The sequence below is a fragment of the Chiloscyllium plagiosum genome, unplaced genomic scaffold (genome assembly GCF_037043375.1).
Source record: "Chiloscyllium plagiosum isolate Xiang-an unplaced genomic scaffold, Cpla_swu_hap1 HiC_scaffold_18, whole genome shotgun sequence".
In the NCBI taxonomy this organism is placed as follows: Eukaryota; Metazoa; Chordata; class Chondrichthyes; order Orectolobiformes; family Hemiscylliidae; genus Chiloscyllium; species Chiloscyllium plagiosum.
In genome coordinates this window covers 55,099,319-55,126,549 of record NW_028270156.1, presented here as the reverse complement: position 1 = coordinate 55,126,549, position 27,231 = coordinate 55,099,319, and the positions used below count along the sequence as shown (strand labels likewise).

General features: G+C 41.9%; 1 protein-coding gene across 1 annotated transcript in view; it reads right to left on the bottom strand.

Moving 5' to 3' along the window:
- LOC122558097 (sperm-specific sodium:proton exchanger-like) overlaps positions 1 to 27,231 on the bottom strand; it is a 130,103-nt gene that overhangs the window by 23,051 nt on the left and 79,821 nt on the right. Inside the window, exons 4-6 of the mRNA XM_043706417.2 lie at positions 22,410 to 22,601; positions 16,918 to 17,055; positions 3,904 to 4,092 (exon numbers count right to left, since the gene is read on the bottom strand). Of these exons, the coding sequence (XP_043562352.2) occupies positions 3,904 to 4,092; positions 16,918 to 17,055; positions 22,410 to 22,601 (519 nt within the window). The remainder of the gene's footprint in view (positions 1 to 3,903; positions 4,093 to 16,917; positions 17,056 to 22,409; positions 22,602 to 27,231) is intronic.

Below are 27,231 nucleotides of genomic sequence, written 5' to 3'. Positions count from 1 at the left end.
TACACCATTTAATCAAATCATTAGCCATAATCTTCTGCAATTACATTTCAATTCCAGAGAGGAGGAACCTGAACCACAAATTGCTTAGCCTTAGTGTCGCATGGTCCACCAAATATAAAAACTACATAAACTAAAACCACTACATTTAACAAACATACAAAATTATTAAAAATAAAAAACAACAAAAACCAGAAAACAAACCAACATATAAAGCACCAATAGCGCTGAGTAGGGGAACCCACCCCCTGCCCGGAGGGGGAACCTACCATCCCGAACTACCCATAAATAGGCATCTAACCATCTCAACCACCTTCACGTCTCCCAGCTAGAGCCACATCGCAAGCACAAGCTAAAAAGAATAAACATAGAATATCAATATAAATTTAAAAAATTCTTTTATTAAAAAAAGGGAATACCCCATCCATCCTTTGGTATGTCCTAACTTAGAAATTTAAAATGTACATCTTAACCACCGCCAGGCATAGTTTGAACCAAATTATTATCAATGGAGGAAAAAAAGGGGAAAAAAACAAAGCTCCAACCGGATTTCCTCCATTTCTTTTACAGAATGACAACCGCATACCCAAGCAACAATATTTATACATACTACAATTGTTTAAATTAGGTTAGTTTGTCCACAAAGTCTCTTGCCTTCTCCGATGTGTCAAAGAGATGCATGGATCCATCTAAGGTGATCCGAAGCACTGCCGGATATCACAGGGAGTACTGAATCCCAAGCTCCTTCAATCTTCTCTTGACACCATCATACGATTTTCGTTTCTGGATCACCTCCGCTGAAAAGTCCTGAAAAAACATGATCTTAGACCCCTCGTAAATTAGGGCCTTTGGATCCTTCCCCTGGAGTCTGGAAGCCTCCATGACTCTCTCCTTATCCCGGTAATGATGGAACCGCACCAGGAAAGGACGAGGGCGTTGACCCAGACCCGACCTCCATGCTGCGACCTGGTGAGCCCTATCTTCAATCCTCTCATGCCAGTCTCCAAGTCAAGGAATTTCGGAAGCCAATCTTCAACAAATTCTGCAGGCTGCTCACCTTCCTTACCTTCAGGCAGACCGATGATCCAAATGTTTTTTTCTCCTGCCCCTGTTTTCAAGATCATCCACTTGGTCACGCAAATTACGAACCTGTGTCTTCAGGGCTTGGATCTCTTCCTTGAATGAACTGGCATCAGCTTCCACCACTGTGACCCTGGGCTCCACCTCATCCATCCTCTTCTCCAAGTCTCCCAGCTGCTGCTCATGCTTCTGCACCATGAGAGAGACTGGAGCCAGCTTCTCTTCAATCTGTTTCCCCAACATCTCGCGAGATTTCGAGAGCTGGTTCACCAGGTCCTGGAGAGTAATCGGCTCCGAGGCTACTGCAGGCTGAGCTGCAGGCCTGGCCTCAGATGCTCCTCCTCCCTTTTTTGGCATTCCTGGACAGCTGAAAATACAGCTAAGTCAATTTTTAAATGTTTCTTGGGGCTCCACAATCTTTCCAACGCCCCAAGAAATCCTGATGACCTGGGTTGGGTGGGTTAAAGGACCGTCCTGCTCCTGCTGCAATGCGAAGCTCTGCAGTGTGATCTTCTCAGATCGCCGCCATCTTAGATCCCCCTTGTTCAGATTTTAATGATGAAAAAGAAAATTACTGGGATCTTGCACAGTTTCCTACTTTCCATAATCTAGAAATTTTGTCTTTTCAAGATACAACCAGAGATTCAAGAGTGGCAGCCCTCACACCGTCTGCTGACCAGTCAATCCTTCCTAAGGATTCAGTCTTGCTTTTGTCCATAGCACTCCAAAGACAATGTTGCCATTGTCAAGGCAAGGAGAAACCTCTGTTTGGGAACCAAAAGGACTATAGAGCAGTCCAAGATTCCTGAATATTAACAAGCTATCCTAGTACTGACAAAAATTGATATATTCACCCTAACAGTCCCATGGAACGGCCCAAAGGAGAGTCTTATTTTGCTTGCTTTGTGTTCTTGTTTGTTTCTAGAGGTGGAGTTCAGTTAATCTTCCATAATTAATCACATGAGTTAGACAGCTGGAGTGGTAGGTGCTATATTTCCCAGGTGCTGAAGATTCTCCCAGAGGTTCAGAACAGAGCATGGACAACAAATTGAACAAACCACTTGGGGAAGATGTCGGATAATGAATTAGATTCTATTGTGCTAATGAATGGTATAAGGCATCAGTGATGCTGATATGAGATAAACTTGGAAAAAGTGCCACTCCAACATGGTTCCAGAAATGCTCTATCATACCTATTTATGTGTATACACTAAATAGTTAATAAAGGTTCTTGTTCGGTCATATGAAAATAGGCTTGCCTCTCTTTACATCCTCAGTATCATCTCATAACTCCAAAGTATGCACCAAAGAATGGTGTCACCCTGACAAAGCCCCATCCAGTTCTCTCCAATCCACAATATATTCCCCTCTCCTGGCATAAACAGTGTCATTTACGTATCTTATGCAGCAGCAGGTAGTGAACTGCAGTTATACATGGCATTTGAACCAGCCTGGAGAAGCCCAATGTATGGGATGACTGGAAGTTCACAACCATAAACAATGTTGTCCATGCCCTGCTTTGACCCGACAGGTCTGACTGTAAAAGTTTGCAGAACATCATGAATACCTCCTGCATAAAATTGAGATGACATCCAGAGGTCAGAGAATTGCTCCCAAAAAACTGAGGTGAACAACGTCTCCTGCTGAGGACTTTCCCACCCCTTCTCCCTGTATGTTCTTTTGTGCAGCTTCTGCTCTATTTTCCTATCATGTTACAGGTCAGCAAGGTTGGTAACTGCAGCATTCACATCTAGAAGCAAATGTTATGTACAGAACCCAAAGAAAAACCAGTAAAATTATGAATGACACATGCTAATCTGACTCATCTTGCTTATTTCAAACAGTTTTATTCCGACAGTATGTTCAATTCCAAGTATTACTGTTTTTTTAACCTCCCGGATCAGAATCAAGCCCTTCGACATTTATGGCATCACTTCCACTTGACTTTCTCAACTTAAAACAACTCTGGAAACCACCAAACTCTGGAAACCACCACTACAGATACACACAGAGATAGGAGAACTTAATCAGCAACTAACTTCAGAGTGGCTTAGGATCCATTTAAATAGCATTGATAGCATTACTTCTGCCATTGAACATGTGCTTAGTTACGTGTTTAAGAAAGGGCAGTAAATGAATTGATGAGGTTGAAACCAGTAGCACTGGGTCAAATCAGTTTGACACAATGACTGACACCATGATCTTGCATACTTTGTACTTTTTAATCAATCTGTTCAGAGATGTTATGATTGGTCTCTGAAGCCGGTGGGACTTGAACTTGGGTCTGCTCGCCCAGATTTATGGACCTTACTACTGCATCACAAGATGCTTCTCTAATATATTTTGTAAATTTAAAAAATATTAGCCTATTTTTCTAACCAAACTTTCAGAGATGTTATTACACATCCCTGGAGACTTTAACCTGGGCCTCCTGCTTCAGGGGTAGGGGGCTTTATCACTATGCCACAAGAAGGCCCTTTGTGTACTTTGTATAATTATGGCAAACACTTGTACCACCTGTACTATGACCTTTTCAATTAAGTCACACTTGAGTCTGTATTCACAGTGTGGCCAATAATGTGGAGCCATAAATATTAAGAGGCTGAATTTTGCAACCAAAATGTCTTACTTAGCAATAGTAATTGTTACAAAAAGTAAGACTCATCAGGAGTGTCTAGATTGTGCTCCTCCTTGTCACTCTCTAATTAATATATGAAAGTGCGGCATTAAAATTAAAGATTCTTATGCATTTCCAAAAATATAATATATATATGCACTGTTATTTTTATAACGGATTTATTAACTATTTGAAGATAGATTTCATACCTGGTGTGTAGTTTTTGAAATATAACAAGGAGCATCATATTGTCGCTGTGACTGTACATCCTCAGCACTCCCATAAACAAGAAACGCATCCTCTACTGTCCCATCATAAAGATCAAATCTGTTGTTTTTTTCTATATCCACCACATAAGATCGAGCCAGATAAGCACAGATGCTATTATATGACCAGCCCTAGAATAAAATTAGTCATTAGATTCAGGAAGAAGTAGATGAATAATTTTGTACAGTTTTCTTTTTTTTTCAAATTAAAACATCCTACATTTAAAGAATAATCATCAGTCGGGAAATTCAAGCTGTCAACATACAAATGACATAGAATAAATATTGAAACACAGAAAGATTTATAGCACAGAAGGAAAGCATTCAGCCAACAGCGTCCATTCCAGAAGAAAAAGAATAATCCAATTCAAACTCATCTTTCATCTTTTCGTCTGTAGCCCTGTATGTTATGGCATCTCAAATGTATATCCAAGTGTTTTTAAAATGTAATTAGGGGTTCTGCCTGTTATGCTTCAATCTTCCCTCTAAATTGTTTGACAGTTTTGTTATTAAAATGGCACATGTTTTCTGCTTATGCAGTACACTAAATTCAATTAGTTAGATTTCGATATTTCGTGATAAGAGAATTTAGAATGAGGGAGCATAATCTTAAAATAAGCACTCAGCTATTTAAGTGAGAAATCAGGCAGCACTTTTCAGACAAAGGGTAGCAGATATCAAGAATTCTCTCCCTAACACTGATAGAAAATAAATTTTAAATAAAAATTAACAAAAACTAAAGAGGGAAAAAGTCTCAGAAGACAGTTGTAAAACAGTGCAACAGTAAGTAATTCCGTAGATCAGTATCATAAGCATTATCTAAAACCTGTGGCTGCAGGAGCAAAGAAAAATTCAATTTTTCTAAAATAATGGGTGAAATAGGATGCTGTATCATTGGCACTTACTTGTAGTACATAAAGTATTATTTTCATGAGATTATACAATTTTCACTATGATTCCTTTACTTGTTTATGGATGCCCATTATGTTTATTTTGCAATTTTTAGCACCACACCTCCTTAGGTATGTGAATGTCTGGGACAACCTACCACCAGTTCTGGTGCAAGTAGTCAGTCTTGGACATAACTCAGCACCTGCATTACATATAGCAAACTTTATAGAATAATAATGGAGAATAATCATATATAATAATGAAATAAAGAATGATATTACAAGATATCAAGGGAGAAGTTGTAAGTCAGGAGGTGGAAGGGAGAGAGGAACATAGTGAGATTCCAATCATTAGGGAAGCATTATTAAGCAAACTGATAGAGCTGCAGGCATACAAGACTCTAGATCTAGATGGACCTCATCTTAAAATAGTTGCTAATGAGATGTTTCAAGAGGAGATTAAACTGATTTATACTTTGGACTGACTGAGTTGTCTTATAACGATAGATTGGACAGGCTGGGCTAGTTTCCATTTGAGTTTAGAATAATAAGCTGCTGGGGAAGTATCCCAGAGGCATACAAGAGGCTGGCTACAATGTAGATTGGCAGTAGAAAATTTCCAAAGTTGATTTATGAGGCTCCAGGTGCAGTTAGGAGGCAACAAGTACAAAAGGAAGCGCTGAGATCCCAACAATCTCTCCAATGAGGTTTCACTTTTGTCATGTGATGCCTTCACCTTCAGCCCTTTAAATTTTGAGTTTCAAATATCCTCTGTTTGGGTACACCTCCATTTTTAGGTATTGACCTGCCTCACAGGACAAGCCAAACAGAGACATGCATGAGAATTCCTAGAAGCATGGCATTCCAACCAGAACTCTATCAACAAACACATTGACTTGAATCCCATTTACCACCCCCTGAGAAAAAGAACAGGACATGACATCACCGCAGAAAATGACATCACCAACCCAAGGAAACCTAACACATAAATAGAAAGCAGGCCATGCCACCACTGCTTCATTCGGAGGCTCACTGATGATATTACCTAGTATGGTGATGAAACATCTGAAAACGAACCTTACAGCTCAGCGAGCAAGGCTACGTCCAACTGTTATGAAGACTGGTTTTCACAGTTTCTTTATATTACTCATGAGAGGGTGCGGTTATTTGACTCCTCAGAACAAGTGAAAAATTTCTTGGACAGTTTAAAATAATTTGGATAGATTTATAGACATGGATGTTATGAAGACGTGAGTTTACTTTAAGAAAGTTAAAAGCAGCAGAACTACTGGATACAGCACCAAGTATACTCAAAAAGGTAACAATGTAACAATGGGTCGAAGAACTTGATTTCATTGCTTAGAGACAAAAACAAATTGGAATCCAGCCAGTTTAAATTATATCCGAAACATATCAAATTCCAATCAAATTGAATTAAAGCTGATGCTCTGGAGCATAAGACCGGGTAAAACTGAACAGTTGAGAGGAGAACTACCACAACCTAGCATGTATAAAGATGCCTGAAAAATAGCTCTCTTAAAAAGGCACCTTTTCAATCAATAACCTGTAAAGCAGAAATTCCTAACCAGAAGAAAAGAAGACACAGGAAGATCTGAAGACAAGAACTAAAGGCTGTCTGGTTTTGATACAGGAAGTGCTGTTTTCTAAATTTTAATTGGGAGTTTTATCAGACTTGTATTTTAGAAGGGAAGGTAAAAGATAAGTTAAAGAAAGAAATTGTAAATAGTGCTTAGTTAATTATACTCTGTTATACTTTAAGAAATAAAGGAGTTAAATTTTACTTTAAATAGTTCTTGTCCACTCGATTTTTATATATTACTGCACAGGAAAAATCTTTACTGTGTTGCTGGTTTTAAATTAAGCAGGAGAGTTTACCCTGTGTCGTAACAGTTTGGGGGCTCGGGTCTGTGATTTGAACTGGTTGAGTCAGATTTGAATAGATTTGAGGGTACAAAAAATCACAGAAAATGAAACATTTGCAGATTAGTGTCCTAGATCTTTAAATAAAATGCAGGTGAGACAATTGTTTAATTTTGGTGACTTGTGGTTGATTACATAAAATGTCAGAGAAATGGCTCTTAAAATTGCTAAAGAGGTTCTGAGATTGGAAGATGATTCTCAAATTTGCCAAGAAAGTTTCGAAGGAAAGAAAAAGGCCATACTTTTAGAATGAGCAAATAAGTTAGATTTGGGTTTAACCAAAGACAATCTTGACTGATACACTATCTAGGCTGATGGCCTTTGTGTCGCGGGATATTATTATAGAGGGAACTTTAATTGCCTTATGGATTCTGTGCTGGATAGAATGCCCAAAGACCCCCAAAGCTTTTTTTTTTAAGATTAGATTACTTACAGTATAAAGACAGACCCTTCGGCCCAACAAATCCACACCAATCCTCTGAAGAGCAACTCTCCCAGATGTATTCCCCTACATTTACCCCTTCATCCAACACTACGGGCAATTTAGCATCGCCAATTCACCTAACCTGCACATTTTTGGACTGTGGGAGGAAACCCACGCAGACACGGGGAGAATGTGCAAACTACACACAGACAGTTGCCTGAGGCGGGAATTGAACCCAGGTCTCTGGCACTGTGAGGCAGTAGTGCTAACCACTGTGCCACCCATCTCCACAATCTAAACAGTTGGGGCTTTACATTCTTTTCCAATCCTCATAAGTGCCATACAAGGATTAATTTTTTCCTAACTCCTGCGGCTCGTCTAGATTCGGTGGTATCTTGTTCAAATGGCAATTTAGTGGTTGAAATTACTGGTACTGGTGAATGGATCCCTTCATCCTCAAGGATTGCATGTTCATTGAATACATTTCTCGGGAATTTGAAGCATTCTTGGCCACCAACTCAGGCACAGCTAGTAATCCGTCCATTCTTTGGGAGACTGCTAAGGCCTACGTTAGAGGGATGATTATCTCATACTCAGCCACGGAAGGGAGAGCAGCAGCGTCTGCTCGAGACATGATTGAAGGCAGCTGAGACGGCATATTACAGTAGACCATCAGTGGCTAAGCTGCAGCAGATCACAGCCCTTCGATCCACCTTAAACTCCATGCTTACGCATACAGCCTGGAAGGATGGTGATAGGCTGGGTAAAAAGTTGGCATGAGCCGAAAATGTGTTGCTGGAAAAGCGCAGCAGGTCAGGCAGCATCCAAGGAGCAGGAGAATCGACGTTTCGGGCATGAGCCCTTCTTCAAGAATGATTCCTGAAGAAGGGCTCATGCCCAAAACGTCGATTCTCCTGCTCCTTGGATGCTGCCTGACCTGCTGCGCTTTTCCAGCAACACATTTTCAGCTCTGATCTCCAGCATCTGCAGTCCTCACTTTCTCCTAAATATTTGGCATATCTGGTTAGGAGGAAGAATGCCTCCCAATCTATTGCTTCTATTAGGGAAGGGAATGGGACTCTTACTTGTAATGCTAAAAAGATCAGTGTGGCGTTTCAGAGGTTCTATTCTGAACTGTATCAGTTTGAATGTTGTGAGGATAGACAGGATAAAATGGAGTCATTTTTTTAGGAACTGGGATCTTCCAGGGGTGCATGCTGAGCAGGCATCTCTCCTTAGTGCTCTTTTAAAAGCACAAGAGATACAGGAGGCAGTGAGGCAACTTCAAAGTGGAAAGGCGCCTGGTCTTCTCAGTGAGTCTTATAAAGAATTTGTAAAGGTACTGTCAGGACTGATGCTAGACACGTATAACTATTTATATAGTCGTGACTGCCTCCTGCCATCCTTGAGAGAGGCTAATATCTCTCTTATCCTCAAGAAAGGGAGGCCCCAGAGGACTGTGCTTCTTACAGACCCATCTCGCTTTTAAACTCTGATTCTAAAATTTTGACAAAGCCTTTGGCATTGAGGTTGGAAGGTATGTTGCCCTCTATTGTTACAGAAGATCAGACAGGCATTATAAAGGGTCGCAGATCCTCTATTAATGTTAGGAGGTTTCTTAACATAATTCAAGTACGCCAGCAGCGATCGGTTCAAAGATTGATGGACTTTCTGGATGCGGAGAAGGTAACTGATCGGGTGGAATGGTGTATCTTTTTTATATCCTGCAGCGGTTTGGTCTGGGTGAAATGTTTACTAGATGGGTAAGGGACCTTTAAAGTGATCTTCTGGTGGCGGTTCTCACCAATGTTATAAGGTCTGATCATTTTCAGCAGCGGTAGGGGCAGTCAGCAAGGCTGTCTCCTTTCAACTTTGCTTTTCACTTTGGTGGTTGAGGTGTTAGCAGAGGCCATTCGTGGGGACTGTAATATAGCTGCCCCAAAGGTAGGGTCAAAAATACATAAGATTACGTGACATGTGGACAATGTTCTTATTTTTCATACGAACCCCGCAGTCTCTGTGCCTTGTTTGATCATTAGGTTCTTTCTTAGGTTGCAACTTCAATTTTTCAAAATTGGAGGCTATGGCTATGGGTGGGTCTTAAGAGGAATACCTGATGTGGAAGGTGGGTTCCCCTTTAAGTGGGCACAGGGTGTTTTTTTCAACTTGGGCCTTTCTGTTAGCCCCAGCTTTGACCAATTATTCAAGGCTAATTTTGTTCATTTGTTTGACAAGATTAAATAAGACCTTTGAAGATGGGGGGCCCTTCCAATATCATGGTTGGGTCGAGTTGCTCTTATCAAAATGAATGTTCTTCCTTGCTTATTGTACACTTTGCTGATGCTCCCTTTGCTCTTTCCTAGGCAAACATTTTGGAAATTGAATGACTGGTTTAATTCTTTTATTTGGTGCTATAAGTGGCCCCTTGTTAAGTTTGCAAAATTGCAATTGGCCCAAGGATTGGGGGAGTGGTCCTCCCAGATATTAGATGATATCAACTGAGCTCCTTTCTATCTTTTGTAAGTGACTGGGCCTGTGGGGACTTGGTGTCAACATGGTTAGACATTGTCAAGACGAAGTATCCTCTTATCAACCTGTTGTTTTTAGACAAAATGAGGAGAGTTGCAGAATATTGCAGTAATCTAATAGTTACTAACATGGTCAAAGCATGGAGGGCAATGAGACAGATGGAGGGTAATATATCCATAACATCTTTTCTTACTCCCATAGTTGGCATGCCGGGTTTCCGGCCAAGGACAATTGATCCCAGGTTTAAACTTTGGGTGGATATGGGAGTCTCTTGTTTGGGTGATCTGTTTGAGGGTGAAATGTTAATGTCATTTGATCAAATAACTCGGAAATATGGATTGTAGTGTAGGGACCTCTTCTGTTTTTCTCAGAGATTTTATCCAAAAGGAGACCACGGTCTTGACTGAGTGTTATAGATCTGATACGGAAAAGAGAATGCTACAGGCTAACAGCATTCTCTATCATTTGTTGGAGGGAGGTTCCTTGAGTGACATCGAGCTTCTACATGAGGCCTGGGATAGAGAGTTACGAGTTGAGATCACTCAGAAATATGGGAGGACATTTGTGAGAATGCGAGGAGGATTTCAATATGTAATAGGACCCAGGCTATGCAGTTAAAGATTCTTCATAGGGCTTATCTGGCCTCAGGTTGTCTTACAAAATTTAAGCAGGGAGCATCTTCAATGTGTCCCAAAAGTAAAATAAATGTGGGTACCCTCACTCATTGTCTGCGGTCCTACCACAGGCTGCGTGCATATTGGAGTGCTATTTCAGGAGTAATAGAGAAGGTATTGGTAGGGAACGAGGTCAAGGTAGGCCTGGTCTATTTGCTCCTAGGTTTCCTGAATTTACCTCCCTTACATGTATATGGAAAAAAGCTTTTCAACATTCTCACTTTTTGTGTGAGGAAGAACATTCTGATATGCCGAGTGTCTGTAAACTCCACCCTTCCCCCAAACCACTACCCCCCCAAATCCCCCCGACCTGCCGGGTCTGTCAGAGTGGCATAAGTTCATTATGGAACACATTCCATTAAACTTTCTTATAAATATGGTGCACCAGAAAACAGACAATGTTTATAAGACATGGCAGCCCTTTTGAATTCTTTGGAAACAGATTTGTCCGCCATTTTGATTAGGGCTTTTGTTTAGCCATGATGGTTTGGTCCGGTAAACTTAATACCAGGAGAGGAAGAATTTCGAACAAATGTGGGTTTAATAATTGATGTTCTGGAAGGTTGACAGCTATGGGCTTGTTGTGGTGAGCAGCGTTATTTATTTATTTATTGATTTGTTATAAGTGTAGTGTTGATTTTTTTGTTGAGTAGTATAGTAGTTGGTTTATTGTTGTTTTTGCTGTTATGATGCTATATTTTCATATTTTTGGAACTTTCAAATTTTGTAAAGAAACATTTTTCAAGTATTTTTAAAAAATCAATTTCAATGTCTTTTTTCATTTTGAAACAGCTAAAGGCTAATATTTCAAATAAAGATGGACGATGGGAAAAATTTCTGGCTGTAACAGCTGCTCCTTTTTTGAAGTATTTTAGGTGTTGGAAGCGATTTCTTCAAATTCCAGGAGTAGCAATTACTGTTCTACATGCTGTTGCATTGTTTTGGAACTTTCGAAAAAAAAGTTAAAACAACAGCACTTTTGAAAGGGAGAAGAACAGACAAAGGAAGCACGTGGTGAATCAGTGCAGGAGAGAGAGAGAGAGACAGAGAATGAAACCTACACTGCTAATTGACACAGCAGTGAACCTGCACAGTTACTGCCTTTGCTGTTTGAATTCATGTATTGTTGGACATTAGAGTGCGTGTGGGAAAATTAAGAAACAGTGAAATTCACAACTGATCTTGGAGGAACCTGTTTGGGAGAGGTCACATCATAGAAACAGAGAAGTGAATATTTTAAGCATGGCCTTACAGTATATCAGCAGTAGTGTGTAGAGTGGGTTCTTCCTTGATTACATGTTTTACTGAGATATGTCTCTTGATTAAACTTAAAATATAAGCCATAAGCATTAATTTAACCTGGAGCAGTGTTTTGTGAAGGAATAAGACAGAGCTATTTTCTGGGTCTGGAGATTGAAAGAAGCAAAAGTGACCTTTAGTAGAGTGATATGCTCTTCTTGTCTGAAGTGGGAGTTTAGGGAGAGTTTACGAGTTACTGAGGATTATATCTGCAATAAATGCCTTTGGTTGTGAATCCCATCAGATCGAATGGATCGTTGGGGAGACAGTTAGAGGCAATGAAGAATTTACAAGTGCAAGGGGAGGTGATGGATGGCAGTTATAGGAAGAGGGAAAAGTCGCAGATACAGTCACATAGATTGGTTAACTCCAGGAAAGGTAAGAGAGGTAGGCAGTTAGTGCAGGAGTCTTCTGTGGCTATCCCCATTTCAAACAAGTATGCTATTTTGGAAAATGTAGGGAGTGATGGATTCTCAGGGGAACGTAGCATGAACAGCCAAGTTTTTGGTGTTGAGACTGGCTCTAACACAATGAGGGGTATGTCGGGTTTCAAGAGATCGATTATGTAGGGGACTCTCTGGTCTGAGGTACAGACAGATGTTTCTGTGGCCAGCAGCGAAAAATCAGAATGTTGTGTTGCTTCCCTGGTGCCAGGCTCAAGGATCTCAAAGAAGGTGCAGAATGTTCTCAAGGGGGAGATCGACAGCAGGAGGTCATTGTACACATTAGAATCAACGACATAGGAAGGGAAAAGGTTGAGATTCTGAAGGGAGATTACAGAGAGTTAAGTAGGAATTCAAAAAGGAGGTCCTCGAGAGTAGTAATATCTGGATTACTCCCGGTGCTACGAGGGCAGGAATAGGAGGATAGAGCAGACGAATGCATAGCTGAGGAGCTGGTGAACGGGAGAAGGATTCACATTTTTGGATAATTGGAAGCTCTTTTGGGGTAGAAGTGACCTGTACAAGAAGGACAAATTGCACCTAAATTGAAAGGGGACTAATATAAAGGCAGGGAGCTTTGCTAGAGCTGCGAGTGAGGATTTAAACCAGTAAGGTCAGGGAGGAGCCCAGGGAGATAGTGAGGAAAGAGATCAATCTGAGACTGGTACAGTTGAGAACAAAGGCGAGCCAAACAGTCAGGGCAGGCAGGGACAAAGCAGAGAACAAGGTAAGACCGATAAATTAAACTGCATTTATTTCAATGCAAGAGGCCTAACAGGGAAGGCAGATGAACTCAGGGCATGGTTAGGAACATGCGACTGGGATTATCATAGCAATTATAGAAAAATGGCTCAGGATGGACAGGACAGGCAGCTTAATGTTCCAGGATACAAATGCTACAGGAAGGACAGAAAGGGAGGCAAGAGAGGAGAGGGAGAGGCGTTTTTGATAAGGGATAGTATTACAGCTGTATTGAAGGAGGATATTTCCAGAAATATATCTAGGGAAGTTATTTGGGTGGAACTGCGAAATAAGAAAGGGATGATCACCTTACTGGGATTGTATTATAGACTCCATAATAGTCAGAGGGAAATTGAGAAACAAATTTGTAAGGAGATCTCAGTTACCTGTAAGAATAATAGGGTGGTTATGGTACAAGATCTTAACTTTCCAAACATAAACAGGGAATGCCATAGCGTTAAGGGTTCAGATGGAGAGGAATTTGTTAAGTGTGCACAAGAAAAGTTTCTGATTCAGTATGTGGATGTACCCACTAGAGAAGGTGCAAAACCTGATCTACTCTTGGGAAATAAGGCAGGGTAGGTAACTGAGGTGTCAGTGCGGGAGCACTTTGGGGCCAGAGACCATAATTCTATTAGTTTTAAAATAGTGATGGAAAAAGATAGACCAGATCTAAAAGTTGAAGTTCTAAATTGGAGAAAGGCCAATTTTGACGGTATTAGGCAAGAACTTTCAAAAAGGCAAAAGTGAGGACTGCAGTTGCTGGAGATCAGAGTCGAGATTAGAGTGGTGCTGGAAAAGCACAACAAGTCAGGCAGCATCCGAGGAGCAGGAAAATCGATGTTTCGGGCAAATGCCCTTCATCAGGAATGAAGGCAGGGAGCCTCCGGGGTGGAAAGATAAATGGGAGGGGGGGGGGGGGGGGGGGGGGGGGTGGGGCTGGTGTGAAGGTAACCAGGAGTACAATAGGTGGATGGAGGTGGGGATGAAGGTGATAGGTCAGAGAGGAGGGTGGAGCGGATGGGTGGGAAGGAAGATTGGCAGGTAGGACAGGTCATGAGGATGGTGTTGAGCTGGAAGTTTGGAACTGGGGTAAGGTGGGGCGAGAGGAAATGAGGAAACTGGTGAAGTCCACATTGATGCCCTGGGGTTGAAGTGTTCCCGAGGCGGAAGAGGAGGCGTTTTTGCTCCAGGCGTCAGGTGGTAAAGGAGTGGCGGTGGAGGAGGCCCAGGACCTGCATGTCCTTGGCAGAGTGGGAGGGGGAGTTGAAATGTTGGGCCATGGGGTGGTGGGGTTGATGGGTGCGGGTGTCCCAGATATGTTCCCTAAAGCGCTTGCAAGAAGACATCCAGTCTCCCCAATGTAAAGGAGACCACATTTTGAGCAACGGGTACAATAAATGACATTGGTGGAGGTGCAGGTGAAACTTTGATGGATGTGGAAGGCTCCTTTGAAGCCCTGGATGGAGTGGAGGGGGGGAGGTGTGGGCGCAGGTTTTACAATTCCTGCAGTGGCAGGGGAAGGTGCAAGGAGGGGAGGGTGGGTTGTTGGGGTGTGTGGACCTGACCAGGTAGTCACGGAGGGAACAGTCTTTGCGAAACGCGGAAAGGGGTGGGGAGGGAAATATATCCCTGGTGGTGGGGCCTGTTTGGAGGTGGCGGAAATGTCAGCGGATGATGCGGTTTATGCAAAGGTTGGTAGGGTGGAAGGTGCGGACCAGGGAATTCTGCCCTTGTTGCGGTTGGAGGGGTGGGGTTTGAGGGCGGAGGTATGGGACGTGGATGAGATGCGTTGGAGGGCATCTTCAACAATGTGGGAAGGGAAATTGCGGTCTTTAAAGAAGAACACACCAGATGGCCTCGTTCTTTTGCTGTTGCTATTGAACTAATGACCTACAGGGTGAGAGATTAACATGCTACCAGCTGAGCCAAGCTGACAGTAATGTATGATCGGGAACTCTTGTAAACTATTCAGAGTCATAGAGATGTACAGCACAGAAACAGACCCTTCGGTCCAACCTGTCATGCTGACCAGATATTCCAACCCAATCTTGTCACGGATATAGGTGGGAAATGCCTGAACTAAGAGGGAGACGCTGGAGTTGAGATAGGACGAGATGAGTTTGGTAGGATGGGAGCATGCCGAGACAATGGGTCGGCCAGGGTAACTGGGCTTGTGGATCTTGGCGAGCAGGTGGAACCAGCAGTTTGGTGGACTGTACATTTGGAGGCAGTGGAGGGGAGATCACCAAAGGCAATAAGGACACTGACGGTGTCTTGGATTTGGGCATGATAGGTCCTGGTGAGATTGTGGCAAGGGGGAGGTAGGATGTGGTGGCGGAGAGTTGGTATTGGGCCTCTGTGACATAGAGGTCCGTCATCCAGATTGCCACCGCCCCGCCTTTGTCAGCGGGTTTGCCTCTGCATTGCCAAACCGGTCCCCACCCTCAATAACTTTTCCTTCAACACCTCCCATTTCTTCCAAATCAAGGGGGTGGCCATGGATACCCAGATGGGCCCCAGCTACGCCTGCTTCTTTGAAGGCCATATCTTCAGCACCTACACAGGTACTGTACCCCAATTTTTCTGCTAAAACATCGATGACTGCATTGGTGCAGCATCCTACACCCAGGGGAAATGGAGCAGTTCATCGACACTGCCCACAACTTCCATCCTGCCCTCAAATTCACTTATACCATCTTGGACACCTCCCTCCCCTTTCTCGACCTCACTATTTCCATCTCCGGCGACAGTCTCCAGACGGATGTCTATTAAAAAACCTACAGACTTCCATAACTACCTGGACTACACCTCCTCCCACCCAGTATCCTGCAAAAACTCCATCCCTTTCTCCCAACTCCTCCACCTCTGCCGCATCTGCTTGGATGAGGAGACATTCCACTCGTGAACATCCCAGATGTCCATCTATTTTGAGAAACGCGTTTTTCCTCCCTCCATCATCCAGATAGCCCTCCACCACACCACCCTCATTCCCCGTTCCACCACTCCAAGCCCTCCACCCCCAACACAATAAGGACAGAGACTCCCTCATCCTCACTAGTCTCCATATCCAATGCATCATCTTCAAACACTTCCGCCAACATCGTCCCCTCCCCACCCCTCTCAGCCTTCTGCAAGGACCATTCCCTCTGGCAGTCCTTGGTTCACACCACCTCTCCAATGAACCCCCAGGTACCTTCTCTTGCACCAGAAAAATGCAAAACCTGCCAGTACACCAACTCCCCATACCTCCCTCCAGGACCCCAAACAGTCCTTCCAGGTGAGACAGAGGTTCACCTGCCTCTCTTCCAACCTAGTTTATTGCATCAGGTGCTCCCAATGTGGTCTTCTCTACATCTGGCAGACTGTATGTAAACTTGGGGAACGGCTCACTGAGCATCGCAGCTGGATCCATAGGGGCCGACCGGACGTCCCAGTTAGTGCCCATTTCAATTCCCCCAACCACTGCCTTTCCAACATGACCATCCTTGGCCTCCTCCATTGCAAAACCAAACCATTACGTCTATTGGAGGAACAACATCTCATCTTCCGCCTGGGCACCCTACAGCCTTGAGTTCTCCAATTTCAAACCTCCCTCCCCATCCCCTGACTCCCTTCCCAGCCCCTCCCCCTCACTGCCATAGCTCCCTGCCACCAACCAGATCCACTCCCCCCATTGACCAACCAGCTTGTATCTTCTGTTTTCTTCTATCCCCACTTCACCACCCTGCCTCTGCCTCCCCCGTTATCTGCAGCTCCCCCCACACCCACCCCCAGTCCTGAAGAAGGGTTACACCCTTCTACACCAACTGGTGCTTTCTTCCAGCATCCTGCCTGTCCACTTTGGTTTCCAGCATCTGCAGATTTTTGTCTCTATACATGTAAGGCAGCAAGATTAGAAAATGAATGCTAATTTCATTGCTCCAGCTCTCATTTTCCTTTTAAGGGAAGTTCCTTGCCGAAGATGCAGTATCTGAAAATTTACCTTACAATACCAGCAACAAGAACATAATTACCTGATATGTTATATCTTCCATCATGATTGTAATAGCAATGCGAATCCCTAGTGCTCGCCAGATTTTATACTCAAGAGAAGGAAATTCAGAAAAGACATCAAAAGCTTCAAAGAGGTCATCAATTGAGATGTAACAAGTCTGAAAAGGGGAAAAAAAAGAAATAACATGACGAAAGTATTGGAACAAAGAAAAATTTTCTGTTGTTTTTCTGAGAACTAGGTCTACTACTAGAACAAAGTGAATAGTATATAATCTTAACTGTCAATTTCATTGTTATCTTTTCAATTTTGTGTCGAATAATAAATCAAAGGAACTGAGACCACTGAAAACGGTTCTTTAATTCCAACATTTTAATACGACAGATTGCATTGATTTTAATCAACACCAATTCTATTTCTGTCTGTTTTATCTTTTTGTAAATACAGTACCTGATTTGCTCAAGAACATGGCAGAAGTCGCAAGAAGAAATACTCTGCACTAGCTATAATTAAATCATAAATTTTTAAAAATATAGGTACACAAAGGACTATATAAAAGTATTTGTATGACATATTTGCTGTTCACCAATTTTGGTGTCTACATGACTGTAATAGGGATGGCATGAGGGATGGGCTGTTGGTTTCATGCAATAATAATACAGGAGGTCCTGATTTACAAATGTCTGACTTACGAATGCTTGACCTAATGAATGAGATCCAATATTAATACTAATTTTGAAGATCTGATAGGCGAACATTGGTGCATACTTATGAGCGGCTTTCTTTTGCTACTGAATTGTATCATATTGTGACCCGACTTACATATAAACTGACTTATGAATATACTCAAGAACAGAACCCATTTGTAACCCGGGGCTGCCTGTATTCAGAATTAAATTTGGTAGTTTAAAATGCTCTTTTTCTGTTCCTTTTCTATTCATACTTCCACTAATTTTATATCAGAACAGGCAACAATGTTTAGGGATGTAGTCAGTGCAGTGTTTGTATGACTTCAATTCTATGAGCTAAGTCATAATGACAAATTAATTAGAACATACAGCAACACTATTGCTGAATCAAATTCCCAGAGCTCATTATCTCACAGAATTGTGGGAATACTAGCATCAAGTGGATAGTAGCAAATTAAGAAAATTTGCAGTTACTTCTTCTGTGACAAACCTTCCTGGGGAACACAAATGGACTGCTTTAGAAACTGACTATAGATTGTATGAGTCAAAAGTGTGGCGCTGGAAAAGCACAGCAGGTCAGGCAGCTGAGCAGCAGGAGAGTTGACATTTTGAGCATAATCCCTTCATCAGGGATGTGGGGTGGGGCAAGGGGGCTGAAAGATAAATAGGAGGGGTGTGGGCCTGGGAAGAAGGTAGCTAGGAAGGCGAAAGGTAGATAAAGGTGGAGGGTGATGCTGATAGGTCAGAGGGGAGGGTGGAGAAGATAGGTGGGAAGGAAGATGGACAGGTAGAACAAGAGGGCCATACCAATTCGGAGGGTTAGATCTGAGATAAGGTGGGGAAAGGGCAGAATGGAGGAAGAACACCTCATCTTTCGCCTTGGGAGTTCACCTGGGTGAATGTGGAGAAATGATGGGTTGAATCCCACTAGAAATTGACTAAGTGACAATTTTGTTGAGTTTCATGGTTTCCCTCTGTAAGCTTTTGTGAGCTTTCTCATGCTAGCTTTCCAAATGCATCTCATTACCAAATATCAATTTCCGATGGCGCTCCACTGGTTATATTGTCCATCCACTACAGGCAGAAGTAATGGCCATTGCCAGAACTTTCAGAAATTCCTGGTGCTGATAACAGTTAATGGAGTCAAAATGTTATTGGGGCTAGAGGGGAATATGGAAATTGAAGTGCAAACAAATCAGTCATGGAAAATAGGCTCGAGAGGTCAAATGGTTTACGTCTACTTTAGGTTCATTTGTATGTACTGTATCTGGGTAAATCTATTGCTAAAATATCGAACACTCAGAGTGAGTGTTCTGACCAGACAATCCAGGGTATTTTAGAAGTAGACAAAGTATGGTGTTTTTAAAACTTAAATTAACTCACTCCCTCAGGATGATCAAAAGCTATTAGGAGGTCCCAATTTGATGGATGTTGAGAGATATAAAGTGCAATGTAATTTTCTCCCTTTTGAAGCAGGTGGTTTGCCAGCGAGGCAGAAGGCTCGATTTGGGATATTTACTGACTGGACAAATGGTTTAAAAGGTCCAGTTAAGAGCAATCATGATTCTGGGAGGGTGGTTTGGGAGACACAGTCAGATTGGCCGACCCTGGGGAAGTAGATGTTAGACAGTAATAAGGTGGGTGAGTGCCAAGGTGGGCTAGTTAGAATGCTAGCCTTTGATCTTTCAAACTTCATCTGGATTATATTTAAAGCATTTTGTCTCTCTTGCCATCACCCCCTCGACCTCCTCTCCCTCCCGCTGCCATACACTCTCTTCAACCCCTACCCACTCCCAATGCCTTAAGGGCTCCATGCCCATTTACTCAGGAAGCACAGAACCAATCTGCCATACAGACCATATTATAACAACGGCAATCATTGAAATTATGATGAAAATAATACCCATTCAGAATTCTAGTCGGAATAAAAACTGCTCTATAGCCCTCCAAAAAGTTCATTCAGAGAGACCCATTAGAATCACTAACAGTAGTTTTACCCAATTGACACCTCTTAATCTGATCCATATAAACATATAGATATTGATAAAACAAATCATAGAAAGAATAATTTATTTTATCCTCAAAATGATGATAATTAAAGAAAGTAAACACTACACTTTACTTTGTACAAACATAACCCCTAGCTAATCTATTTGTAATTCTTGGAGCTTAGCCAAACATGCATATCAGAGGAAGATGGAATACCAGATGTCTGGTCATCTGTTTGTACTGATACAGTTCATATCTGAATTCATTTGTTGCCTATCCATAAGTGTCCTTATGAAGGTAATGCTGAGCTTCCTTCACAGTCCTGTTAGAAATTCCATGATACTTTAACCAACTCTTTGTCTTGATGGTGCAGAGTTCACTGAGTGATGCTGGAACTGCACTCATTCAGTTAAGTAAAGAGTATTCCATCATGCTCCAGATATGCATGTAGATAGTGGACAGACATTCTGAGGAGATAGCATGTTTGCTGCAGAATTCCTAGCCTCTAACCTGCACTTGCAGGCAACGTATTTACGGTAACAATATAAATGTATACAACTTTGGTAATAAGAGAACATGAGCATTGTGCAGAGGTTTGTTCTCCATATCTAAAAAACAATATATCTGTCATGGAGGCAATATAAGGAAAGTTCACTAGTTTGGTTCCTGTGTTCAAGGGATTGTTTTGTGATGAGAGGCTGAGTAAATTACTCTTCTACACATTGGAGTTTAGAAGAATGAAAGATGATTTCATCAAAGAATATAAGATTCCAAGGGGTCTTGGCAGGATAGACACCAAGAGGTTTCTTCTAATGTGGGAATCTAAAATATAAAGCGTGGTATCAGGATAAGACATCAATCATTTTGACTGAGATGAAGAGAGATTTGTTCATGCAGAGTATTATGAATCTTTGAGAATTCTCTACCCTAAAGCTTTGTGGATGCTCCATTATTGAGGACATTCAAGGCTGAGATAAATAGATTTTTGACACTAAGGAAATCAAGAGATCTGGGGATAAGGAGGGAAAGTATAGTTGATGTTAATCAGCCATGATCATATTAAAGATGGAGCAAGTTTGAGGGGCCATATGGTCTAATGCTGTTCCTATTTCTTATGTTCCAATACCCGGAATTCTGTGGGACCATAGATGTCAAACAAAGAATGATAAACTTATCATTCTCTTGTAATTAATAAAATAGTTTCCTTTGAACATTAGATATTGAGACCTGAGCAAGATTTCTCACTTCTGTACTTGCCCACCTGCGAGCTTTTATTTAGTTACTTAAATTTAAGGTTTGCGGAAAGATTTGTAGCTCGGGTGTCAGTTGCCGTAGTGTAGGTATGTTCGCAAGCTGGGATGGTGACATTCTCAGTGCTTTGGAGCCTCCTGTGAAGCGCTGCTATACTGTGTCTTCTGGAATTTATTTGGTTTCGTTCCTGCTGCTTCCGTTTGCTGGTTCCAGTTGTTCATTGCAGTAATTGGTATACTAGGTCTAGGTCAATGTGTTTTTTGATGGAGTCCGTGGATGACTGCCATGCCTCGAGAAATGTGCTGGTTGTCCTCCGTTTAGGCTTGTCCTATTATCATGTTGAAACTTTATTGCTGGAACAGCACAGCAGGTCAGGCAGCATCCAGGGAACAGGAGATTCGACGTTTCGGGCACAGGCCCTTCTTCAGGAAGCGCTGTGAAGCGCTGCTGTACTGTGTCTTCTGGAATTTATTTAGTTTCATTTCTGCTGGTTCTGGTGTCAGTTCCAGTTGTTCATTGCTGTGGTCGGTATACTAGGCCTGGGTGAATGTGTTTATTAATGGAGTCCGTGGATGAGTGCCATGCCTCTGGAAATTCTCCGTCTGTCCTCTGTTTAGCTTGCCTTATTATCATTGTGTTGTCCCAGTCAAATTTGTGGTCCTTGTCATCTGTGTGTATGGCTACCAGGGACAGCGTTTAGTGGCCTGTGCCCGAAACGTCGAATCTCCTGTTCCCTGGATGCTGCCTGACCTGCTGTGCTGTTCCAGCAATAAAGTTTCAACTTTGATCTCCAGCATCTGCAGACCTCACTTTCTCCTATTATCATGTTGTCCAGTCGAATTTGTGGTCCTTGTCATCTGTGTGTATGTCTACCAGGGACAGTTGGTTGTAGCATTTAGTGACTAGTTGATGTTCATGGATGTGGATTGCTAATTGTCAGCCTGTTTATCCTATATAGTGTTTCATGCAGTTTTTGCATGGAATCTTGTAAACTATGTCTGTCTTGCACATGATGGGTATTGTGTCTTTTGTTCTGCAGTGAACATGCCCACAACTACGGTATTTACTTAAATGGATGGAAAACCCATGCAGCAAACTGCTGAAGCTGAAAATCTCACTCATGGTCAACATTGTGAAGTCTTCCTAGGACTCTTATTTCTTCTGAAGATTAAGAAACAATGTATTTACTATGTTTCTAGAAACAACCGATCTAGAAAATCTTACTGGCAGATCTAGAAAACCTTGCTAGCATTTAAGATGTCAGAAAAGACTGGAGGAAAGTAGTTTCATTTCCTGTAAAGGTACTAACTTCAAGATCACCTAATTTTCAAATGAAGATACCTAAAATGTTTTACAGTAAATTTCTCTAACAACTTCACTTTTACTTGATGTGAACATCAAAAATAATGTTACTGAAGAGAATATTGTGCAAGTTTTTGAATGAAATAACTCCAAAAACACCTTTTGGGTTGCCATTTGCTCAAGAGTGTGTTCACTCAAATTGAAAATCTTTGTTAGTTTAAATATTTAAAATTGGCAATATAAATAAATGTTATCATTAACAGTGAAAGAAGTTTGTCCTGACCTGTGCTACAGTTTCACAGGTAACGGTTACTTCCATTCTTTGCTGAGTTAGGCAATTTAGTTCTCCAATAATCGCACCACTGCTCCTGTAATCAGTGAAGGTGGGTCTGATTTTGTCTGATGGTAATTCATCATCTTCATCTATATCCATGCCTTTACTGCTGATTCCAAGTAATGGTTTGACACCATGTAGCTATTAAACATAGGGAAGATGATCATATTTATAATTTTCTGACAGTAAGAACAAACTAAATCAAGAACAAGCAAAACTTCTGAAAATCCACGAGATGTCTGAATGCTCTGCTAAAACTAATTTGACATAAGGTGCAAATCCCAATGTTTCATGACACAGTAACACACTTCATCAGTTATGTAAAATATCAATTCAGACACCATTAGATGCACAACACTCGTCTCCCTGGAACAGCACAAGCTTCAGAATCACTTGCTTCTGCTTTAAAGAACACTGGTCAGATAAATTGAAGTCAGTATATTCAAAAAAATCAGAATAGAATTAATTATAGGTGGTCACACCTAGAAAATGAAATATTCCTATCTTAGATTTACTGGCAATGTTTACCATATGAAATAATCTAATTTCTCACCACAATGAGAAATATTCATCTTTTAAAACGCTGGATCAAACTGGGATTCAAACATTTCTCTTTGATAATGGTTTTAATTTTAAAAACAGTCTCCTGATAGTGCAGAACTTGAAATATTGCTGAAAAGGGACAAGGGTAATTGCAAGAATACCAAATTTGAAACACACAATTTATACTACACGATTAATTCTCAGGCTGTGGATGTTGCTGGTAAGGTTATAATAGTGCCCATCTCTGGATGATGTAAGATGGTTGAGTAGAATTTCTTCTTGAAATAGTGCTTACAGAAATTGATGTGTTACAGTTTCCCAAGTAACTGTTACTTCCATCCTTTGCTGAGGTAGGCAGCTTAGGTCTCCAAAAATTGTGTCACTGCTCAATTAATCAATGAAGGAGGGCCTGAAGTGTCTTGCTGGGCCACTTCTAATGGGACTTAAGGGTCAACCAACTGGAGTGAGGTTGGATTCACATACAGCCCAGACTAAGGAAAGACAGCAGTTTTCCTTTTCCAAAGGGCATGAGAAACAAACTGATAATAATTGAGAGACATACTGTAAGGAACTGTGTCCTATAGCTTGTGGGAAATTCAAACATATGTTCAGTGCTTCTAGTCAGTAGCTTTTCAATTCAGACATGCCATTATCATTTAATTAAGGATACACTATCCAAAAAATGGCAGTAAGCGTGATAAAGAAAAATTCAATATTTAAAAGGGCCAATTCACAGATGCAATTTCAAACAGTTGGAATTGGGAAGGATTAATTGGGTTTAAAATGTATTCATGATGGCAAAGGCAGCTTCCTGTGATGTCCTGTGAAGGGCTTTAAGAAGCTAATAGGAGTAGGAAACTTGCAGCGGAAAGATTGCCTGGAAGGACAGCAAGCTGGAGCCCAGTGCCATGGTCCTGGATGCAGCACACTAACTGTTTAATGACTTAAGCAAGTTAGAAATGGTGGGAACAGTGGCAGAATTACCTACATCTTGCAATGAGTATTGTCCAAACCCCTCACTCTGCCTTTTCAAGATGATGTCATCACATCACTTCTCATGCTCATTTAACTTGCAGGTGCACTCATCCTTCTCTCTCAATGCAGTTCTTTGTACCCCATCTATCTATCCACCAATGACCCATCACTGCTATTCACAATCATGCTTATACAATTTCATTTCTCTCACAAATACTCACCCTTACCATATGAACATCAACCATTGGTTCAACAGATGCCTTTACTTTCAGCCATAGGTTTTATCTTTTCCTCATCCAGAGAACAGCATGGAGTGAGAGATAACTAAAGATCCCCCTCTCGCCATCTCACATCTCATAAGTGCAAAGGAGTAAGTCAGAGTGTTTCGGAATCGCCGAGAAAGGGAGATGAGAAACATCAAGATATTTGGTGACACAATTCAATTATTGCCACCTCCATTTTTTATGGCAATTAGTCACATTGGGTAGAATCTTACAGGGGTCTGAGCAAGATGGACGATGCCAAGATGTATGGCAGAATTGGGCAACAAGCATGGTGAAGACCATCCTGATGTTTGGAGAAGCTCGCACCATCTTTCATGCTTTTCCAAAATGACATGGTGAGATCTCAACAGGCAGTGGTGAATTGCCAACTGATGGGATGATTGATTGTTAAACACTTTGTATATTGACGAGGTGAGTTGGGCTGTTAACAGCCTCCCATCTTAGCAAATCTGTCAAACAAGTTCGATGTTGTGAAAGCTAAACAAGGAAACCTAGGTTGGGACCTGGCTACTTCAGCTTGCTGCTTTCTCTGAACAACCTCCTTGTTGGACACCAGGCACCAACATTTCAGTGCATGTTCAATGAGTACTATCAATGGCATTTTACATGTGCAAGCCTCATGGTACATCTTATGCAGGGTGCTTCTGTACTTCAATACTGCACCTTAGGCTACTTTGGCAATTGTTATTATCATGCTGTAGCAACCATACATTGCACTTAAGGACATGTAACCAGCTCATGGACTAGCCCAGGTTGTATCTCTGGGCTCTTCACTTGGTCTCATAGACACACAGTGAGTGGGCTCTATCTGCATGCTGACAGCAACCCTGCCTTGTCTTGCATTGCTATGCAATTGTGCAGACATATAACTAGGCACCCTGCCTTGCTGCATAGCAGTTGTCAGACAAAGCGGTGAACATCTTGTTGAAGGCAAGATTGCATCAAGTTCACACATGCTCCATGGACCAGCAGCTAGGCAGCAAATATATTGAAGATGCAGTATGCAAGCAGCATGTTTCAAAATCTTCGAGAAGTAGACCTATCCACAGTCAGAGGGACCCACCAGTTCAGGGATACCCCGTACAGTAAGTCAGGACTTTAGGATGTGAAATGAGGTCAGCCAGTGGATCTGATAGAATATGAGTTCCCTGATTGGACCAGGTTAACAGCCTCAATCAAGGAGTCCTGGCTCACAGATATGAAGAGGGATGTCAGAGGACATTCAGTCTAGGAACCAGCTCGTGGCTAGCTGGGTCAGTGTCAGGTACTATACACATGTAAATAAAGGGTGACTCAGTTACAGGATACTAGCCTTTGTGGAGTTATTTTAGTGGCGATGAGAAAAAAACATGCCATTGAAGAGGTTCGCTCGCAACAATCATCTTTGAATTGGGAAAGCATTTCTGGCATCATGCTGCTAGTTAGGAGGGTTGACTCATTCAATCCTGCTGAAGATTGGGCCCAGCACATGGAAGGAATGCATTATTTTTTCAGACAAATTACATTGGAGCAGATGAAAAGCAAGGAGTTATTCTCCTGACAGATTTTAGGCCCACAGCTTTATCAGTTATTAGAAACTTAACTTTCACTGAGGCACCAGATACTAAAACTTTAAGAGTTGACAGATTGAGCCAAGTCTCTTCTAATTCTGAGACGCTATTGGTTTTACTTGGCAGTTCGTGAACTAGGGGAATCCATATCGGGATTTTTGACAAGGTTAAAACAAATGGCAGTGGCACATAATTTTGGTTTTACCCTAAGTGAGATGCTGAGAGAACATGTGGTATGTGGGATTAATGATGTGATCATGCAAAAGCGCCAATTAGCTGAAGCCCAACTGGACTTCAAACAGGCAGTACAACTGGCTTTTTATTAGAAAACGTGGCAAGTAGAGCATATGAGTTACAGGGTATGCCAATGAAAGTGGACACCCTCACCAGGCTGACTGAGTTGAGTGAAGGCAATTGCATAGCCTCACTCAGGACATATTTTGAACAGAGGGACTCTAGGTCAGCCCACAGCAAAACCCCAAAACAAAGACAAGCATCAACAAAACGGTTAAAATTTTCTCAAGAATATGGGCCATCAGGCCATTGTAGTTGATACCAGGATTCATTCCAAGACAGGAAAAGTGTCCCACTGGGCCTGAATTGAGCAAGAGAACTCATAGGCCGGTATCCAGGACAGTGCAAACCCCAGAAAGTCCACTTGCAACTTGTTTGAAACGGTTAAATTTCTTACCAGCATCCAATCAGAACCAGTCAAAATAAATGTCTGGTTAAATGGTCACCCAGTTCTAATGCAGGTTGATACAGCATGGCTGTATCATAGATTGTGGAACCAGTCTTTACCAAAATTTGCTCTGGTCTTCAACCCTTAAGTTTGCATAAGACCTCAGCCAGGCTGAGAATCTTTCAGGGGGAACCCCTACAGATTAAGGCACAACTTTAGTCATAGTCTCTTATGAGTAGCAGCAGGTTCAGTTATCACTGATTGCAGTAAAAGACTCAGGCCCAAGCCTAATGGAGTGAAATTTGTTGAAAAAGATTCAACTTGATTGGCTCAACAGTTTTTAATTCGAAAATAGCTGCCTGAGTGAAGTCTTCATTGAATACCCACAGATTTTTCAGGAAGATCTAGGGACTATCACAGGAGCAAAGGCCACCTTACATGTTGACCCAGAAACAATTCCACGATTCTGCAAAGCCTGCCCAGTGCCATTTGCCTTACAAGCAAAAGAGGCAGAAATCAGAAGGTTGGAAAATGAAGGAATTATCATATCAGTCCAGTTTGCAGAATAAGCCGCACCAGTTGTGTAGATTGTGAAGCCCAATTTGTCAGCTTGCCTTTGTGGGGGATTTTAAACAAATGACAAACTGCTTTTTGCAGCTGGATAAATACCCAATTCCTTGCACAGAGGATTTAAACGCAAAGCTGGCTGGCATGTCGACCTTCACAAAGCTGGACAT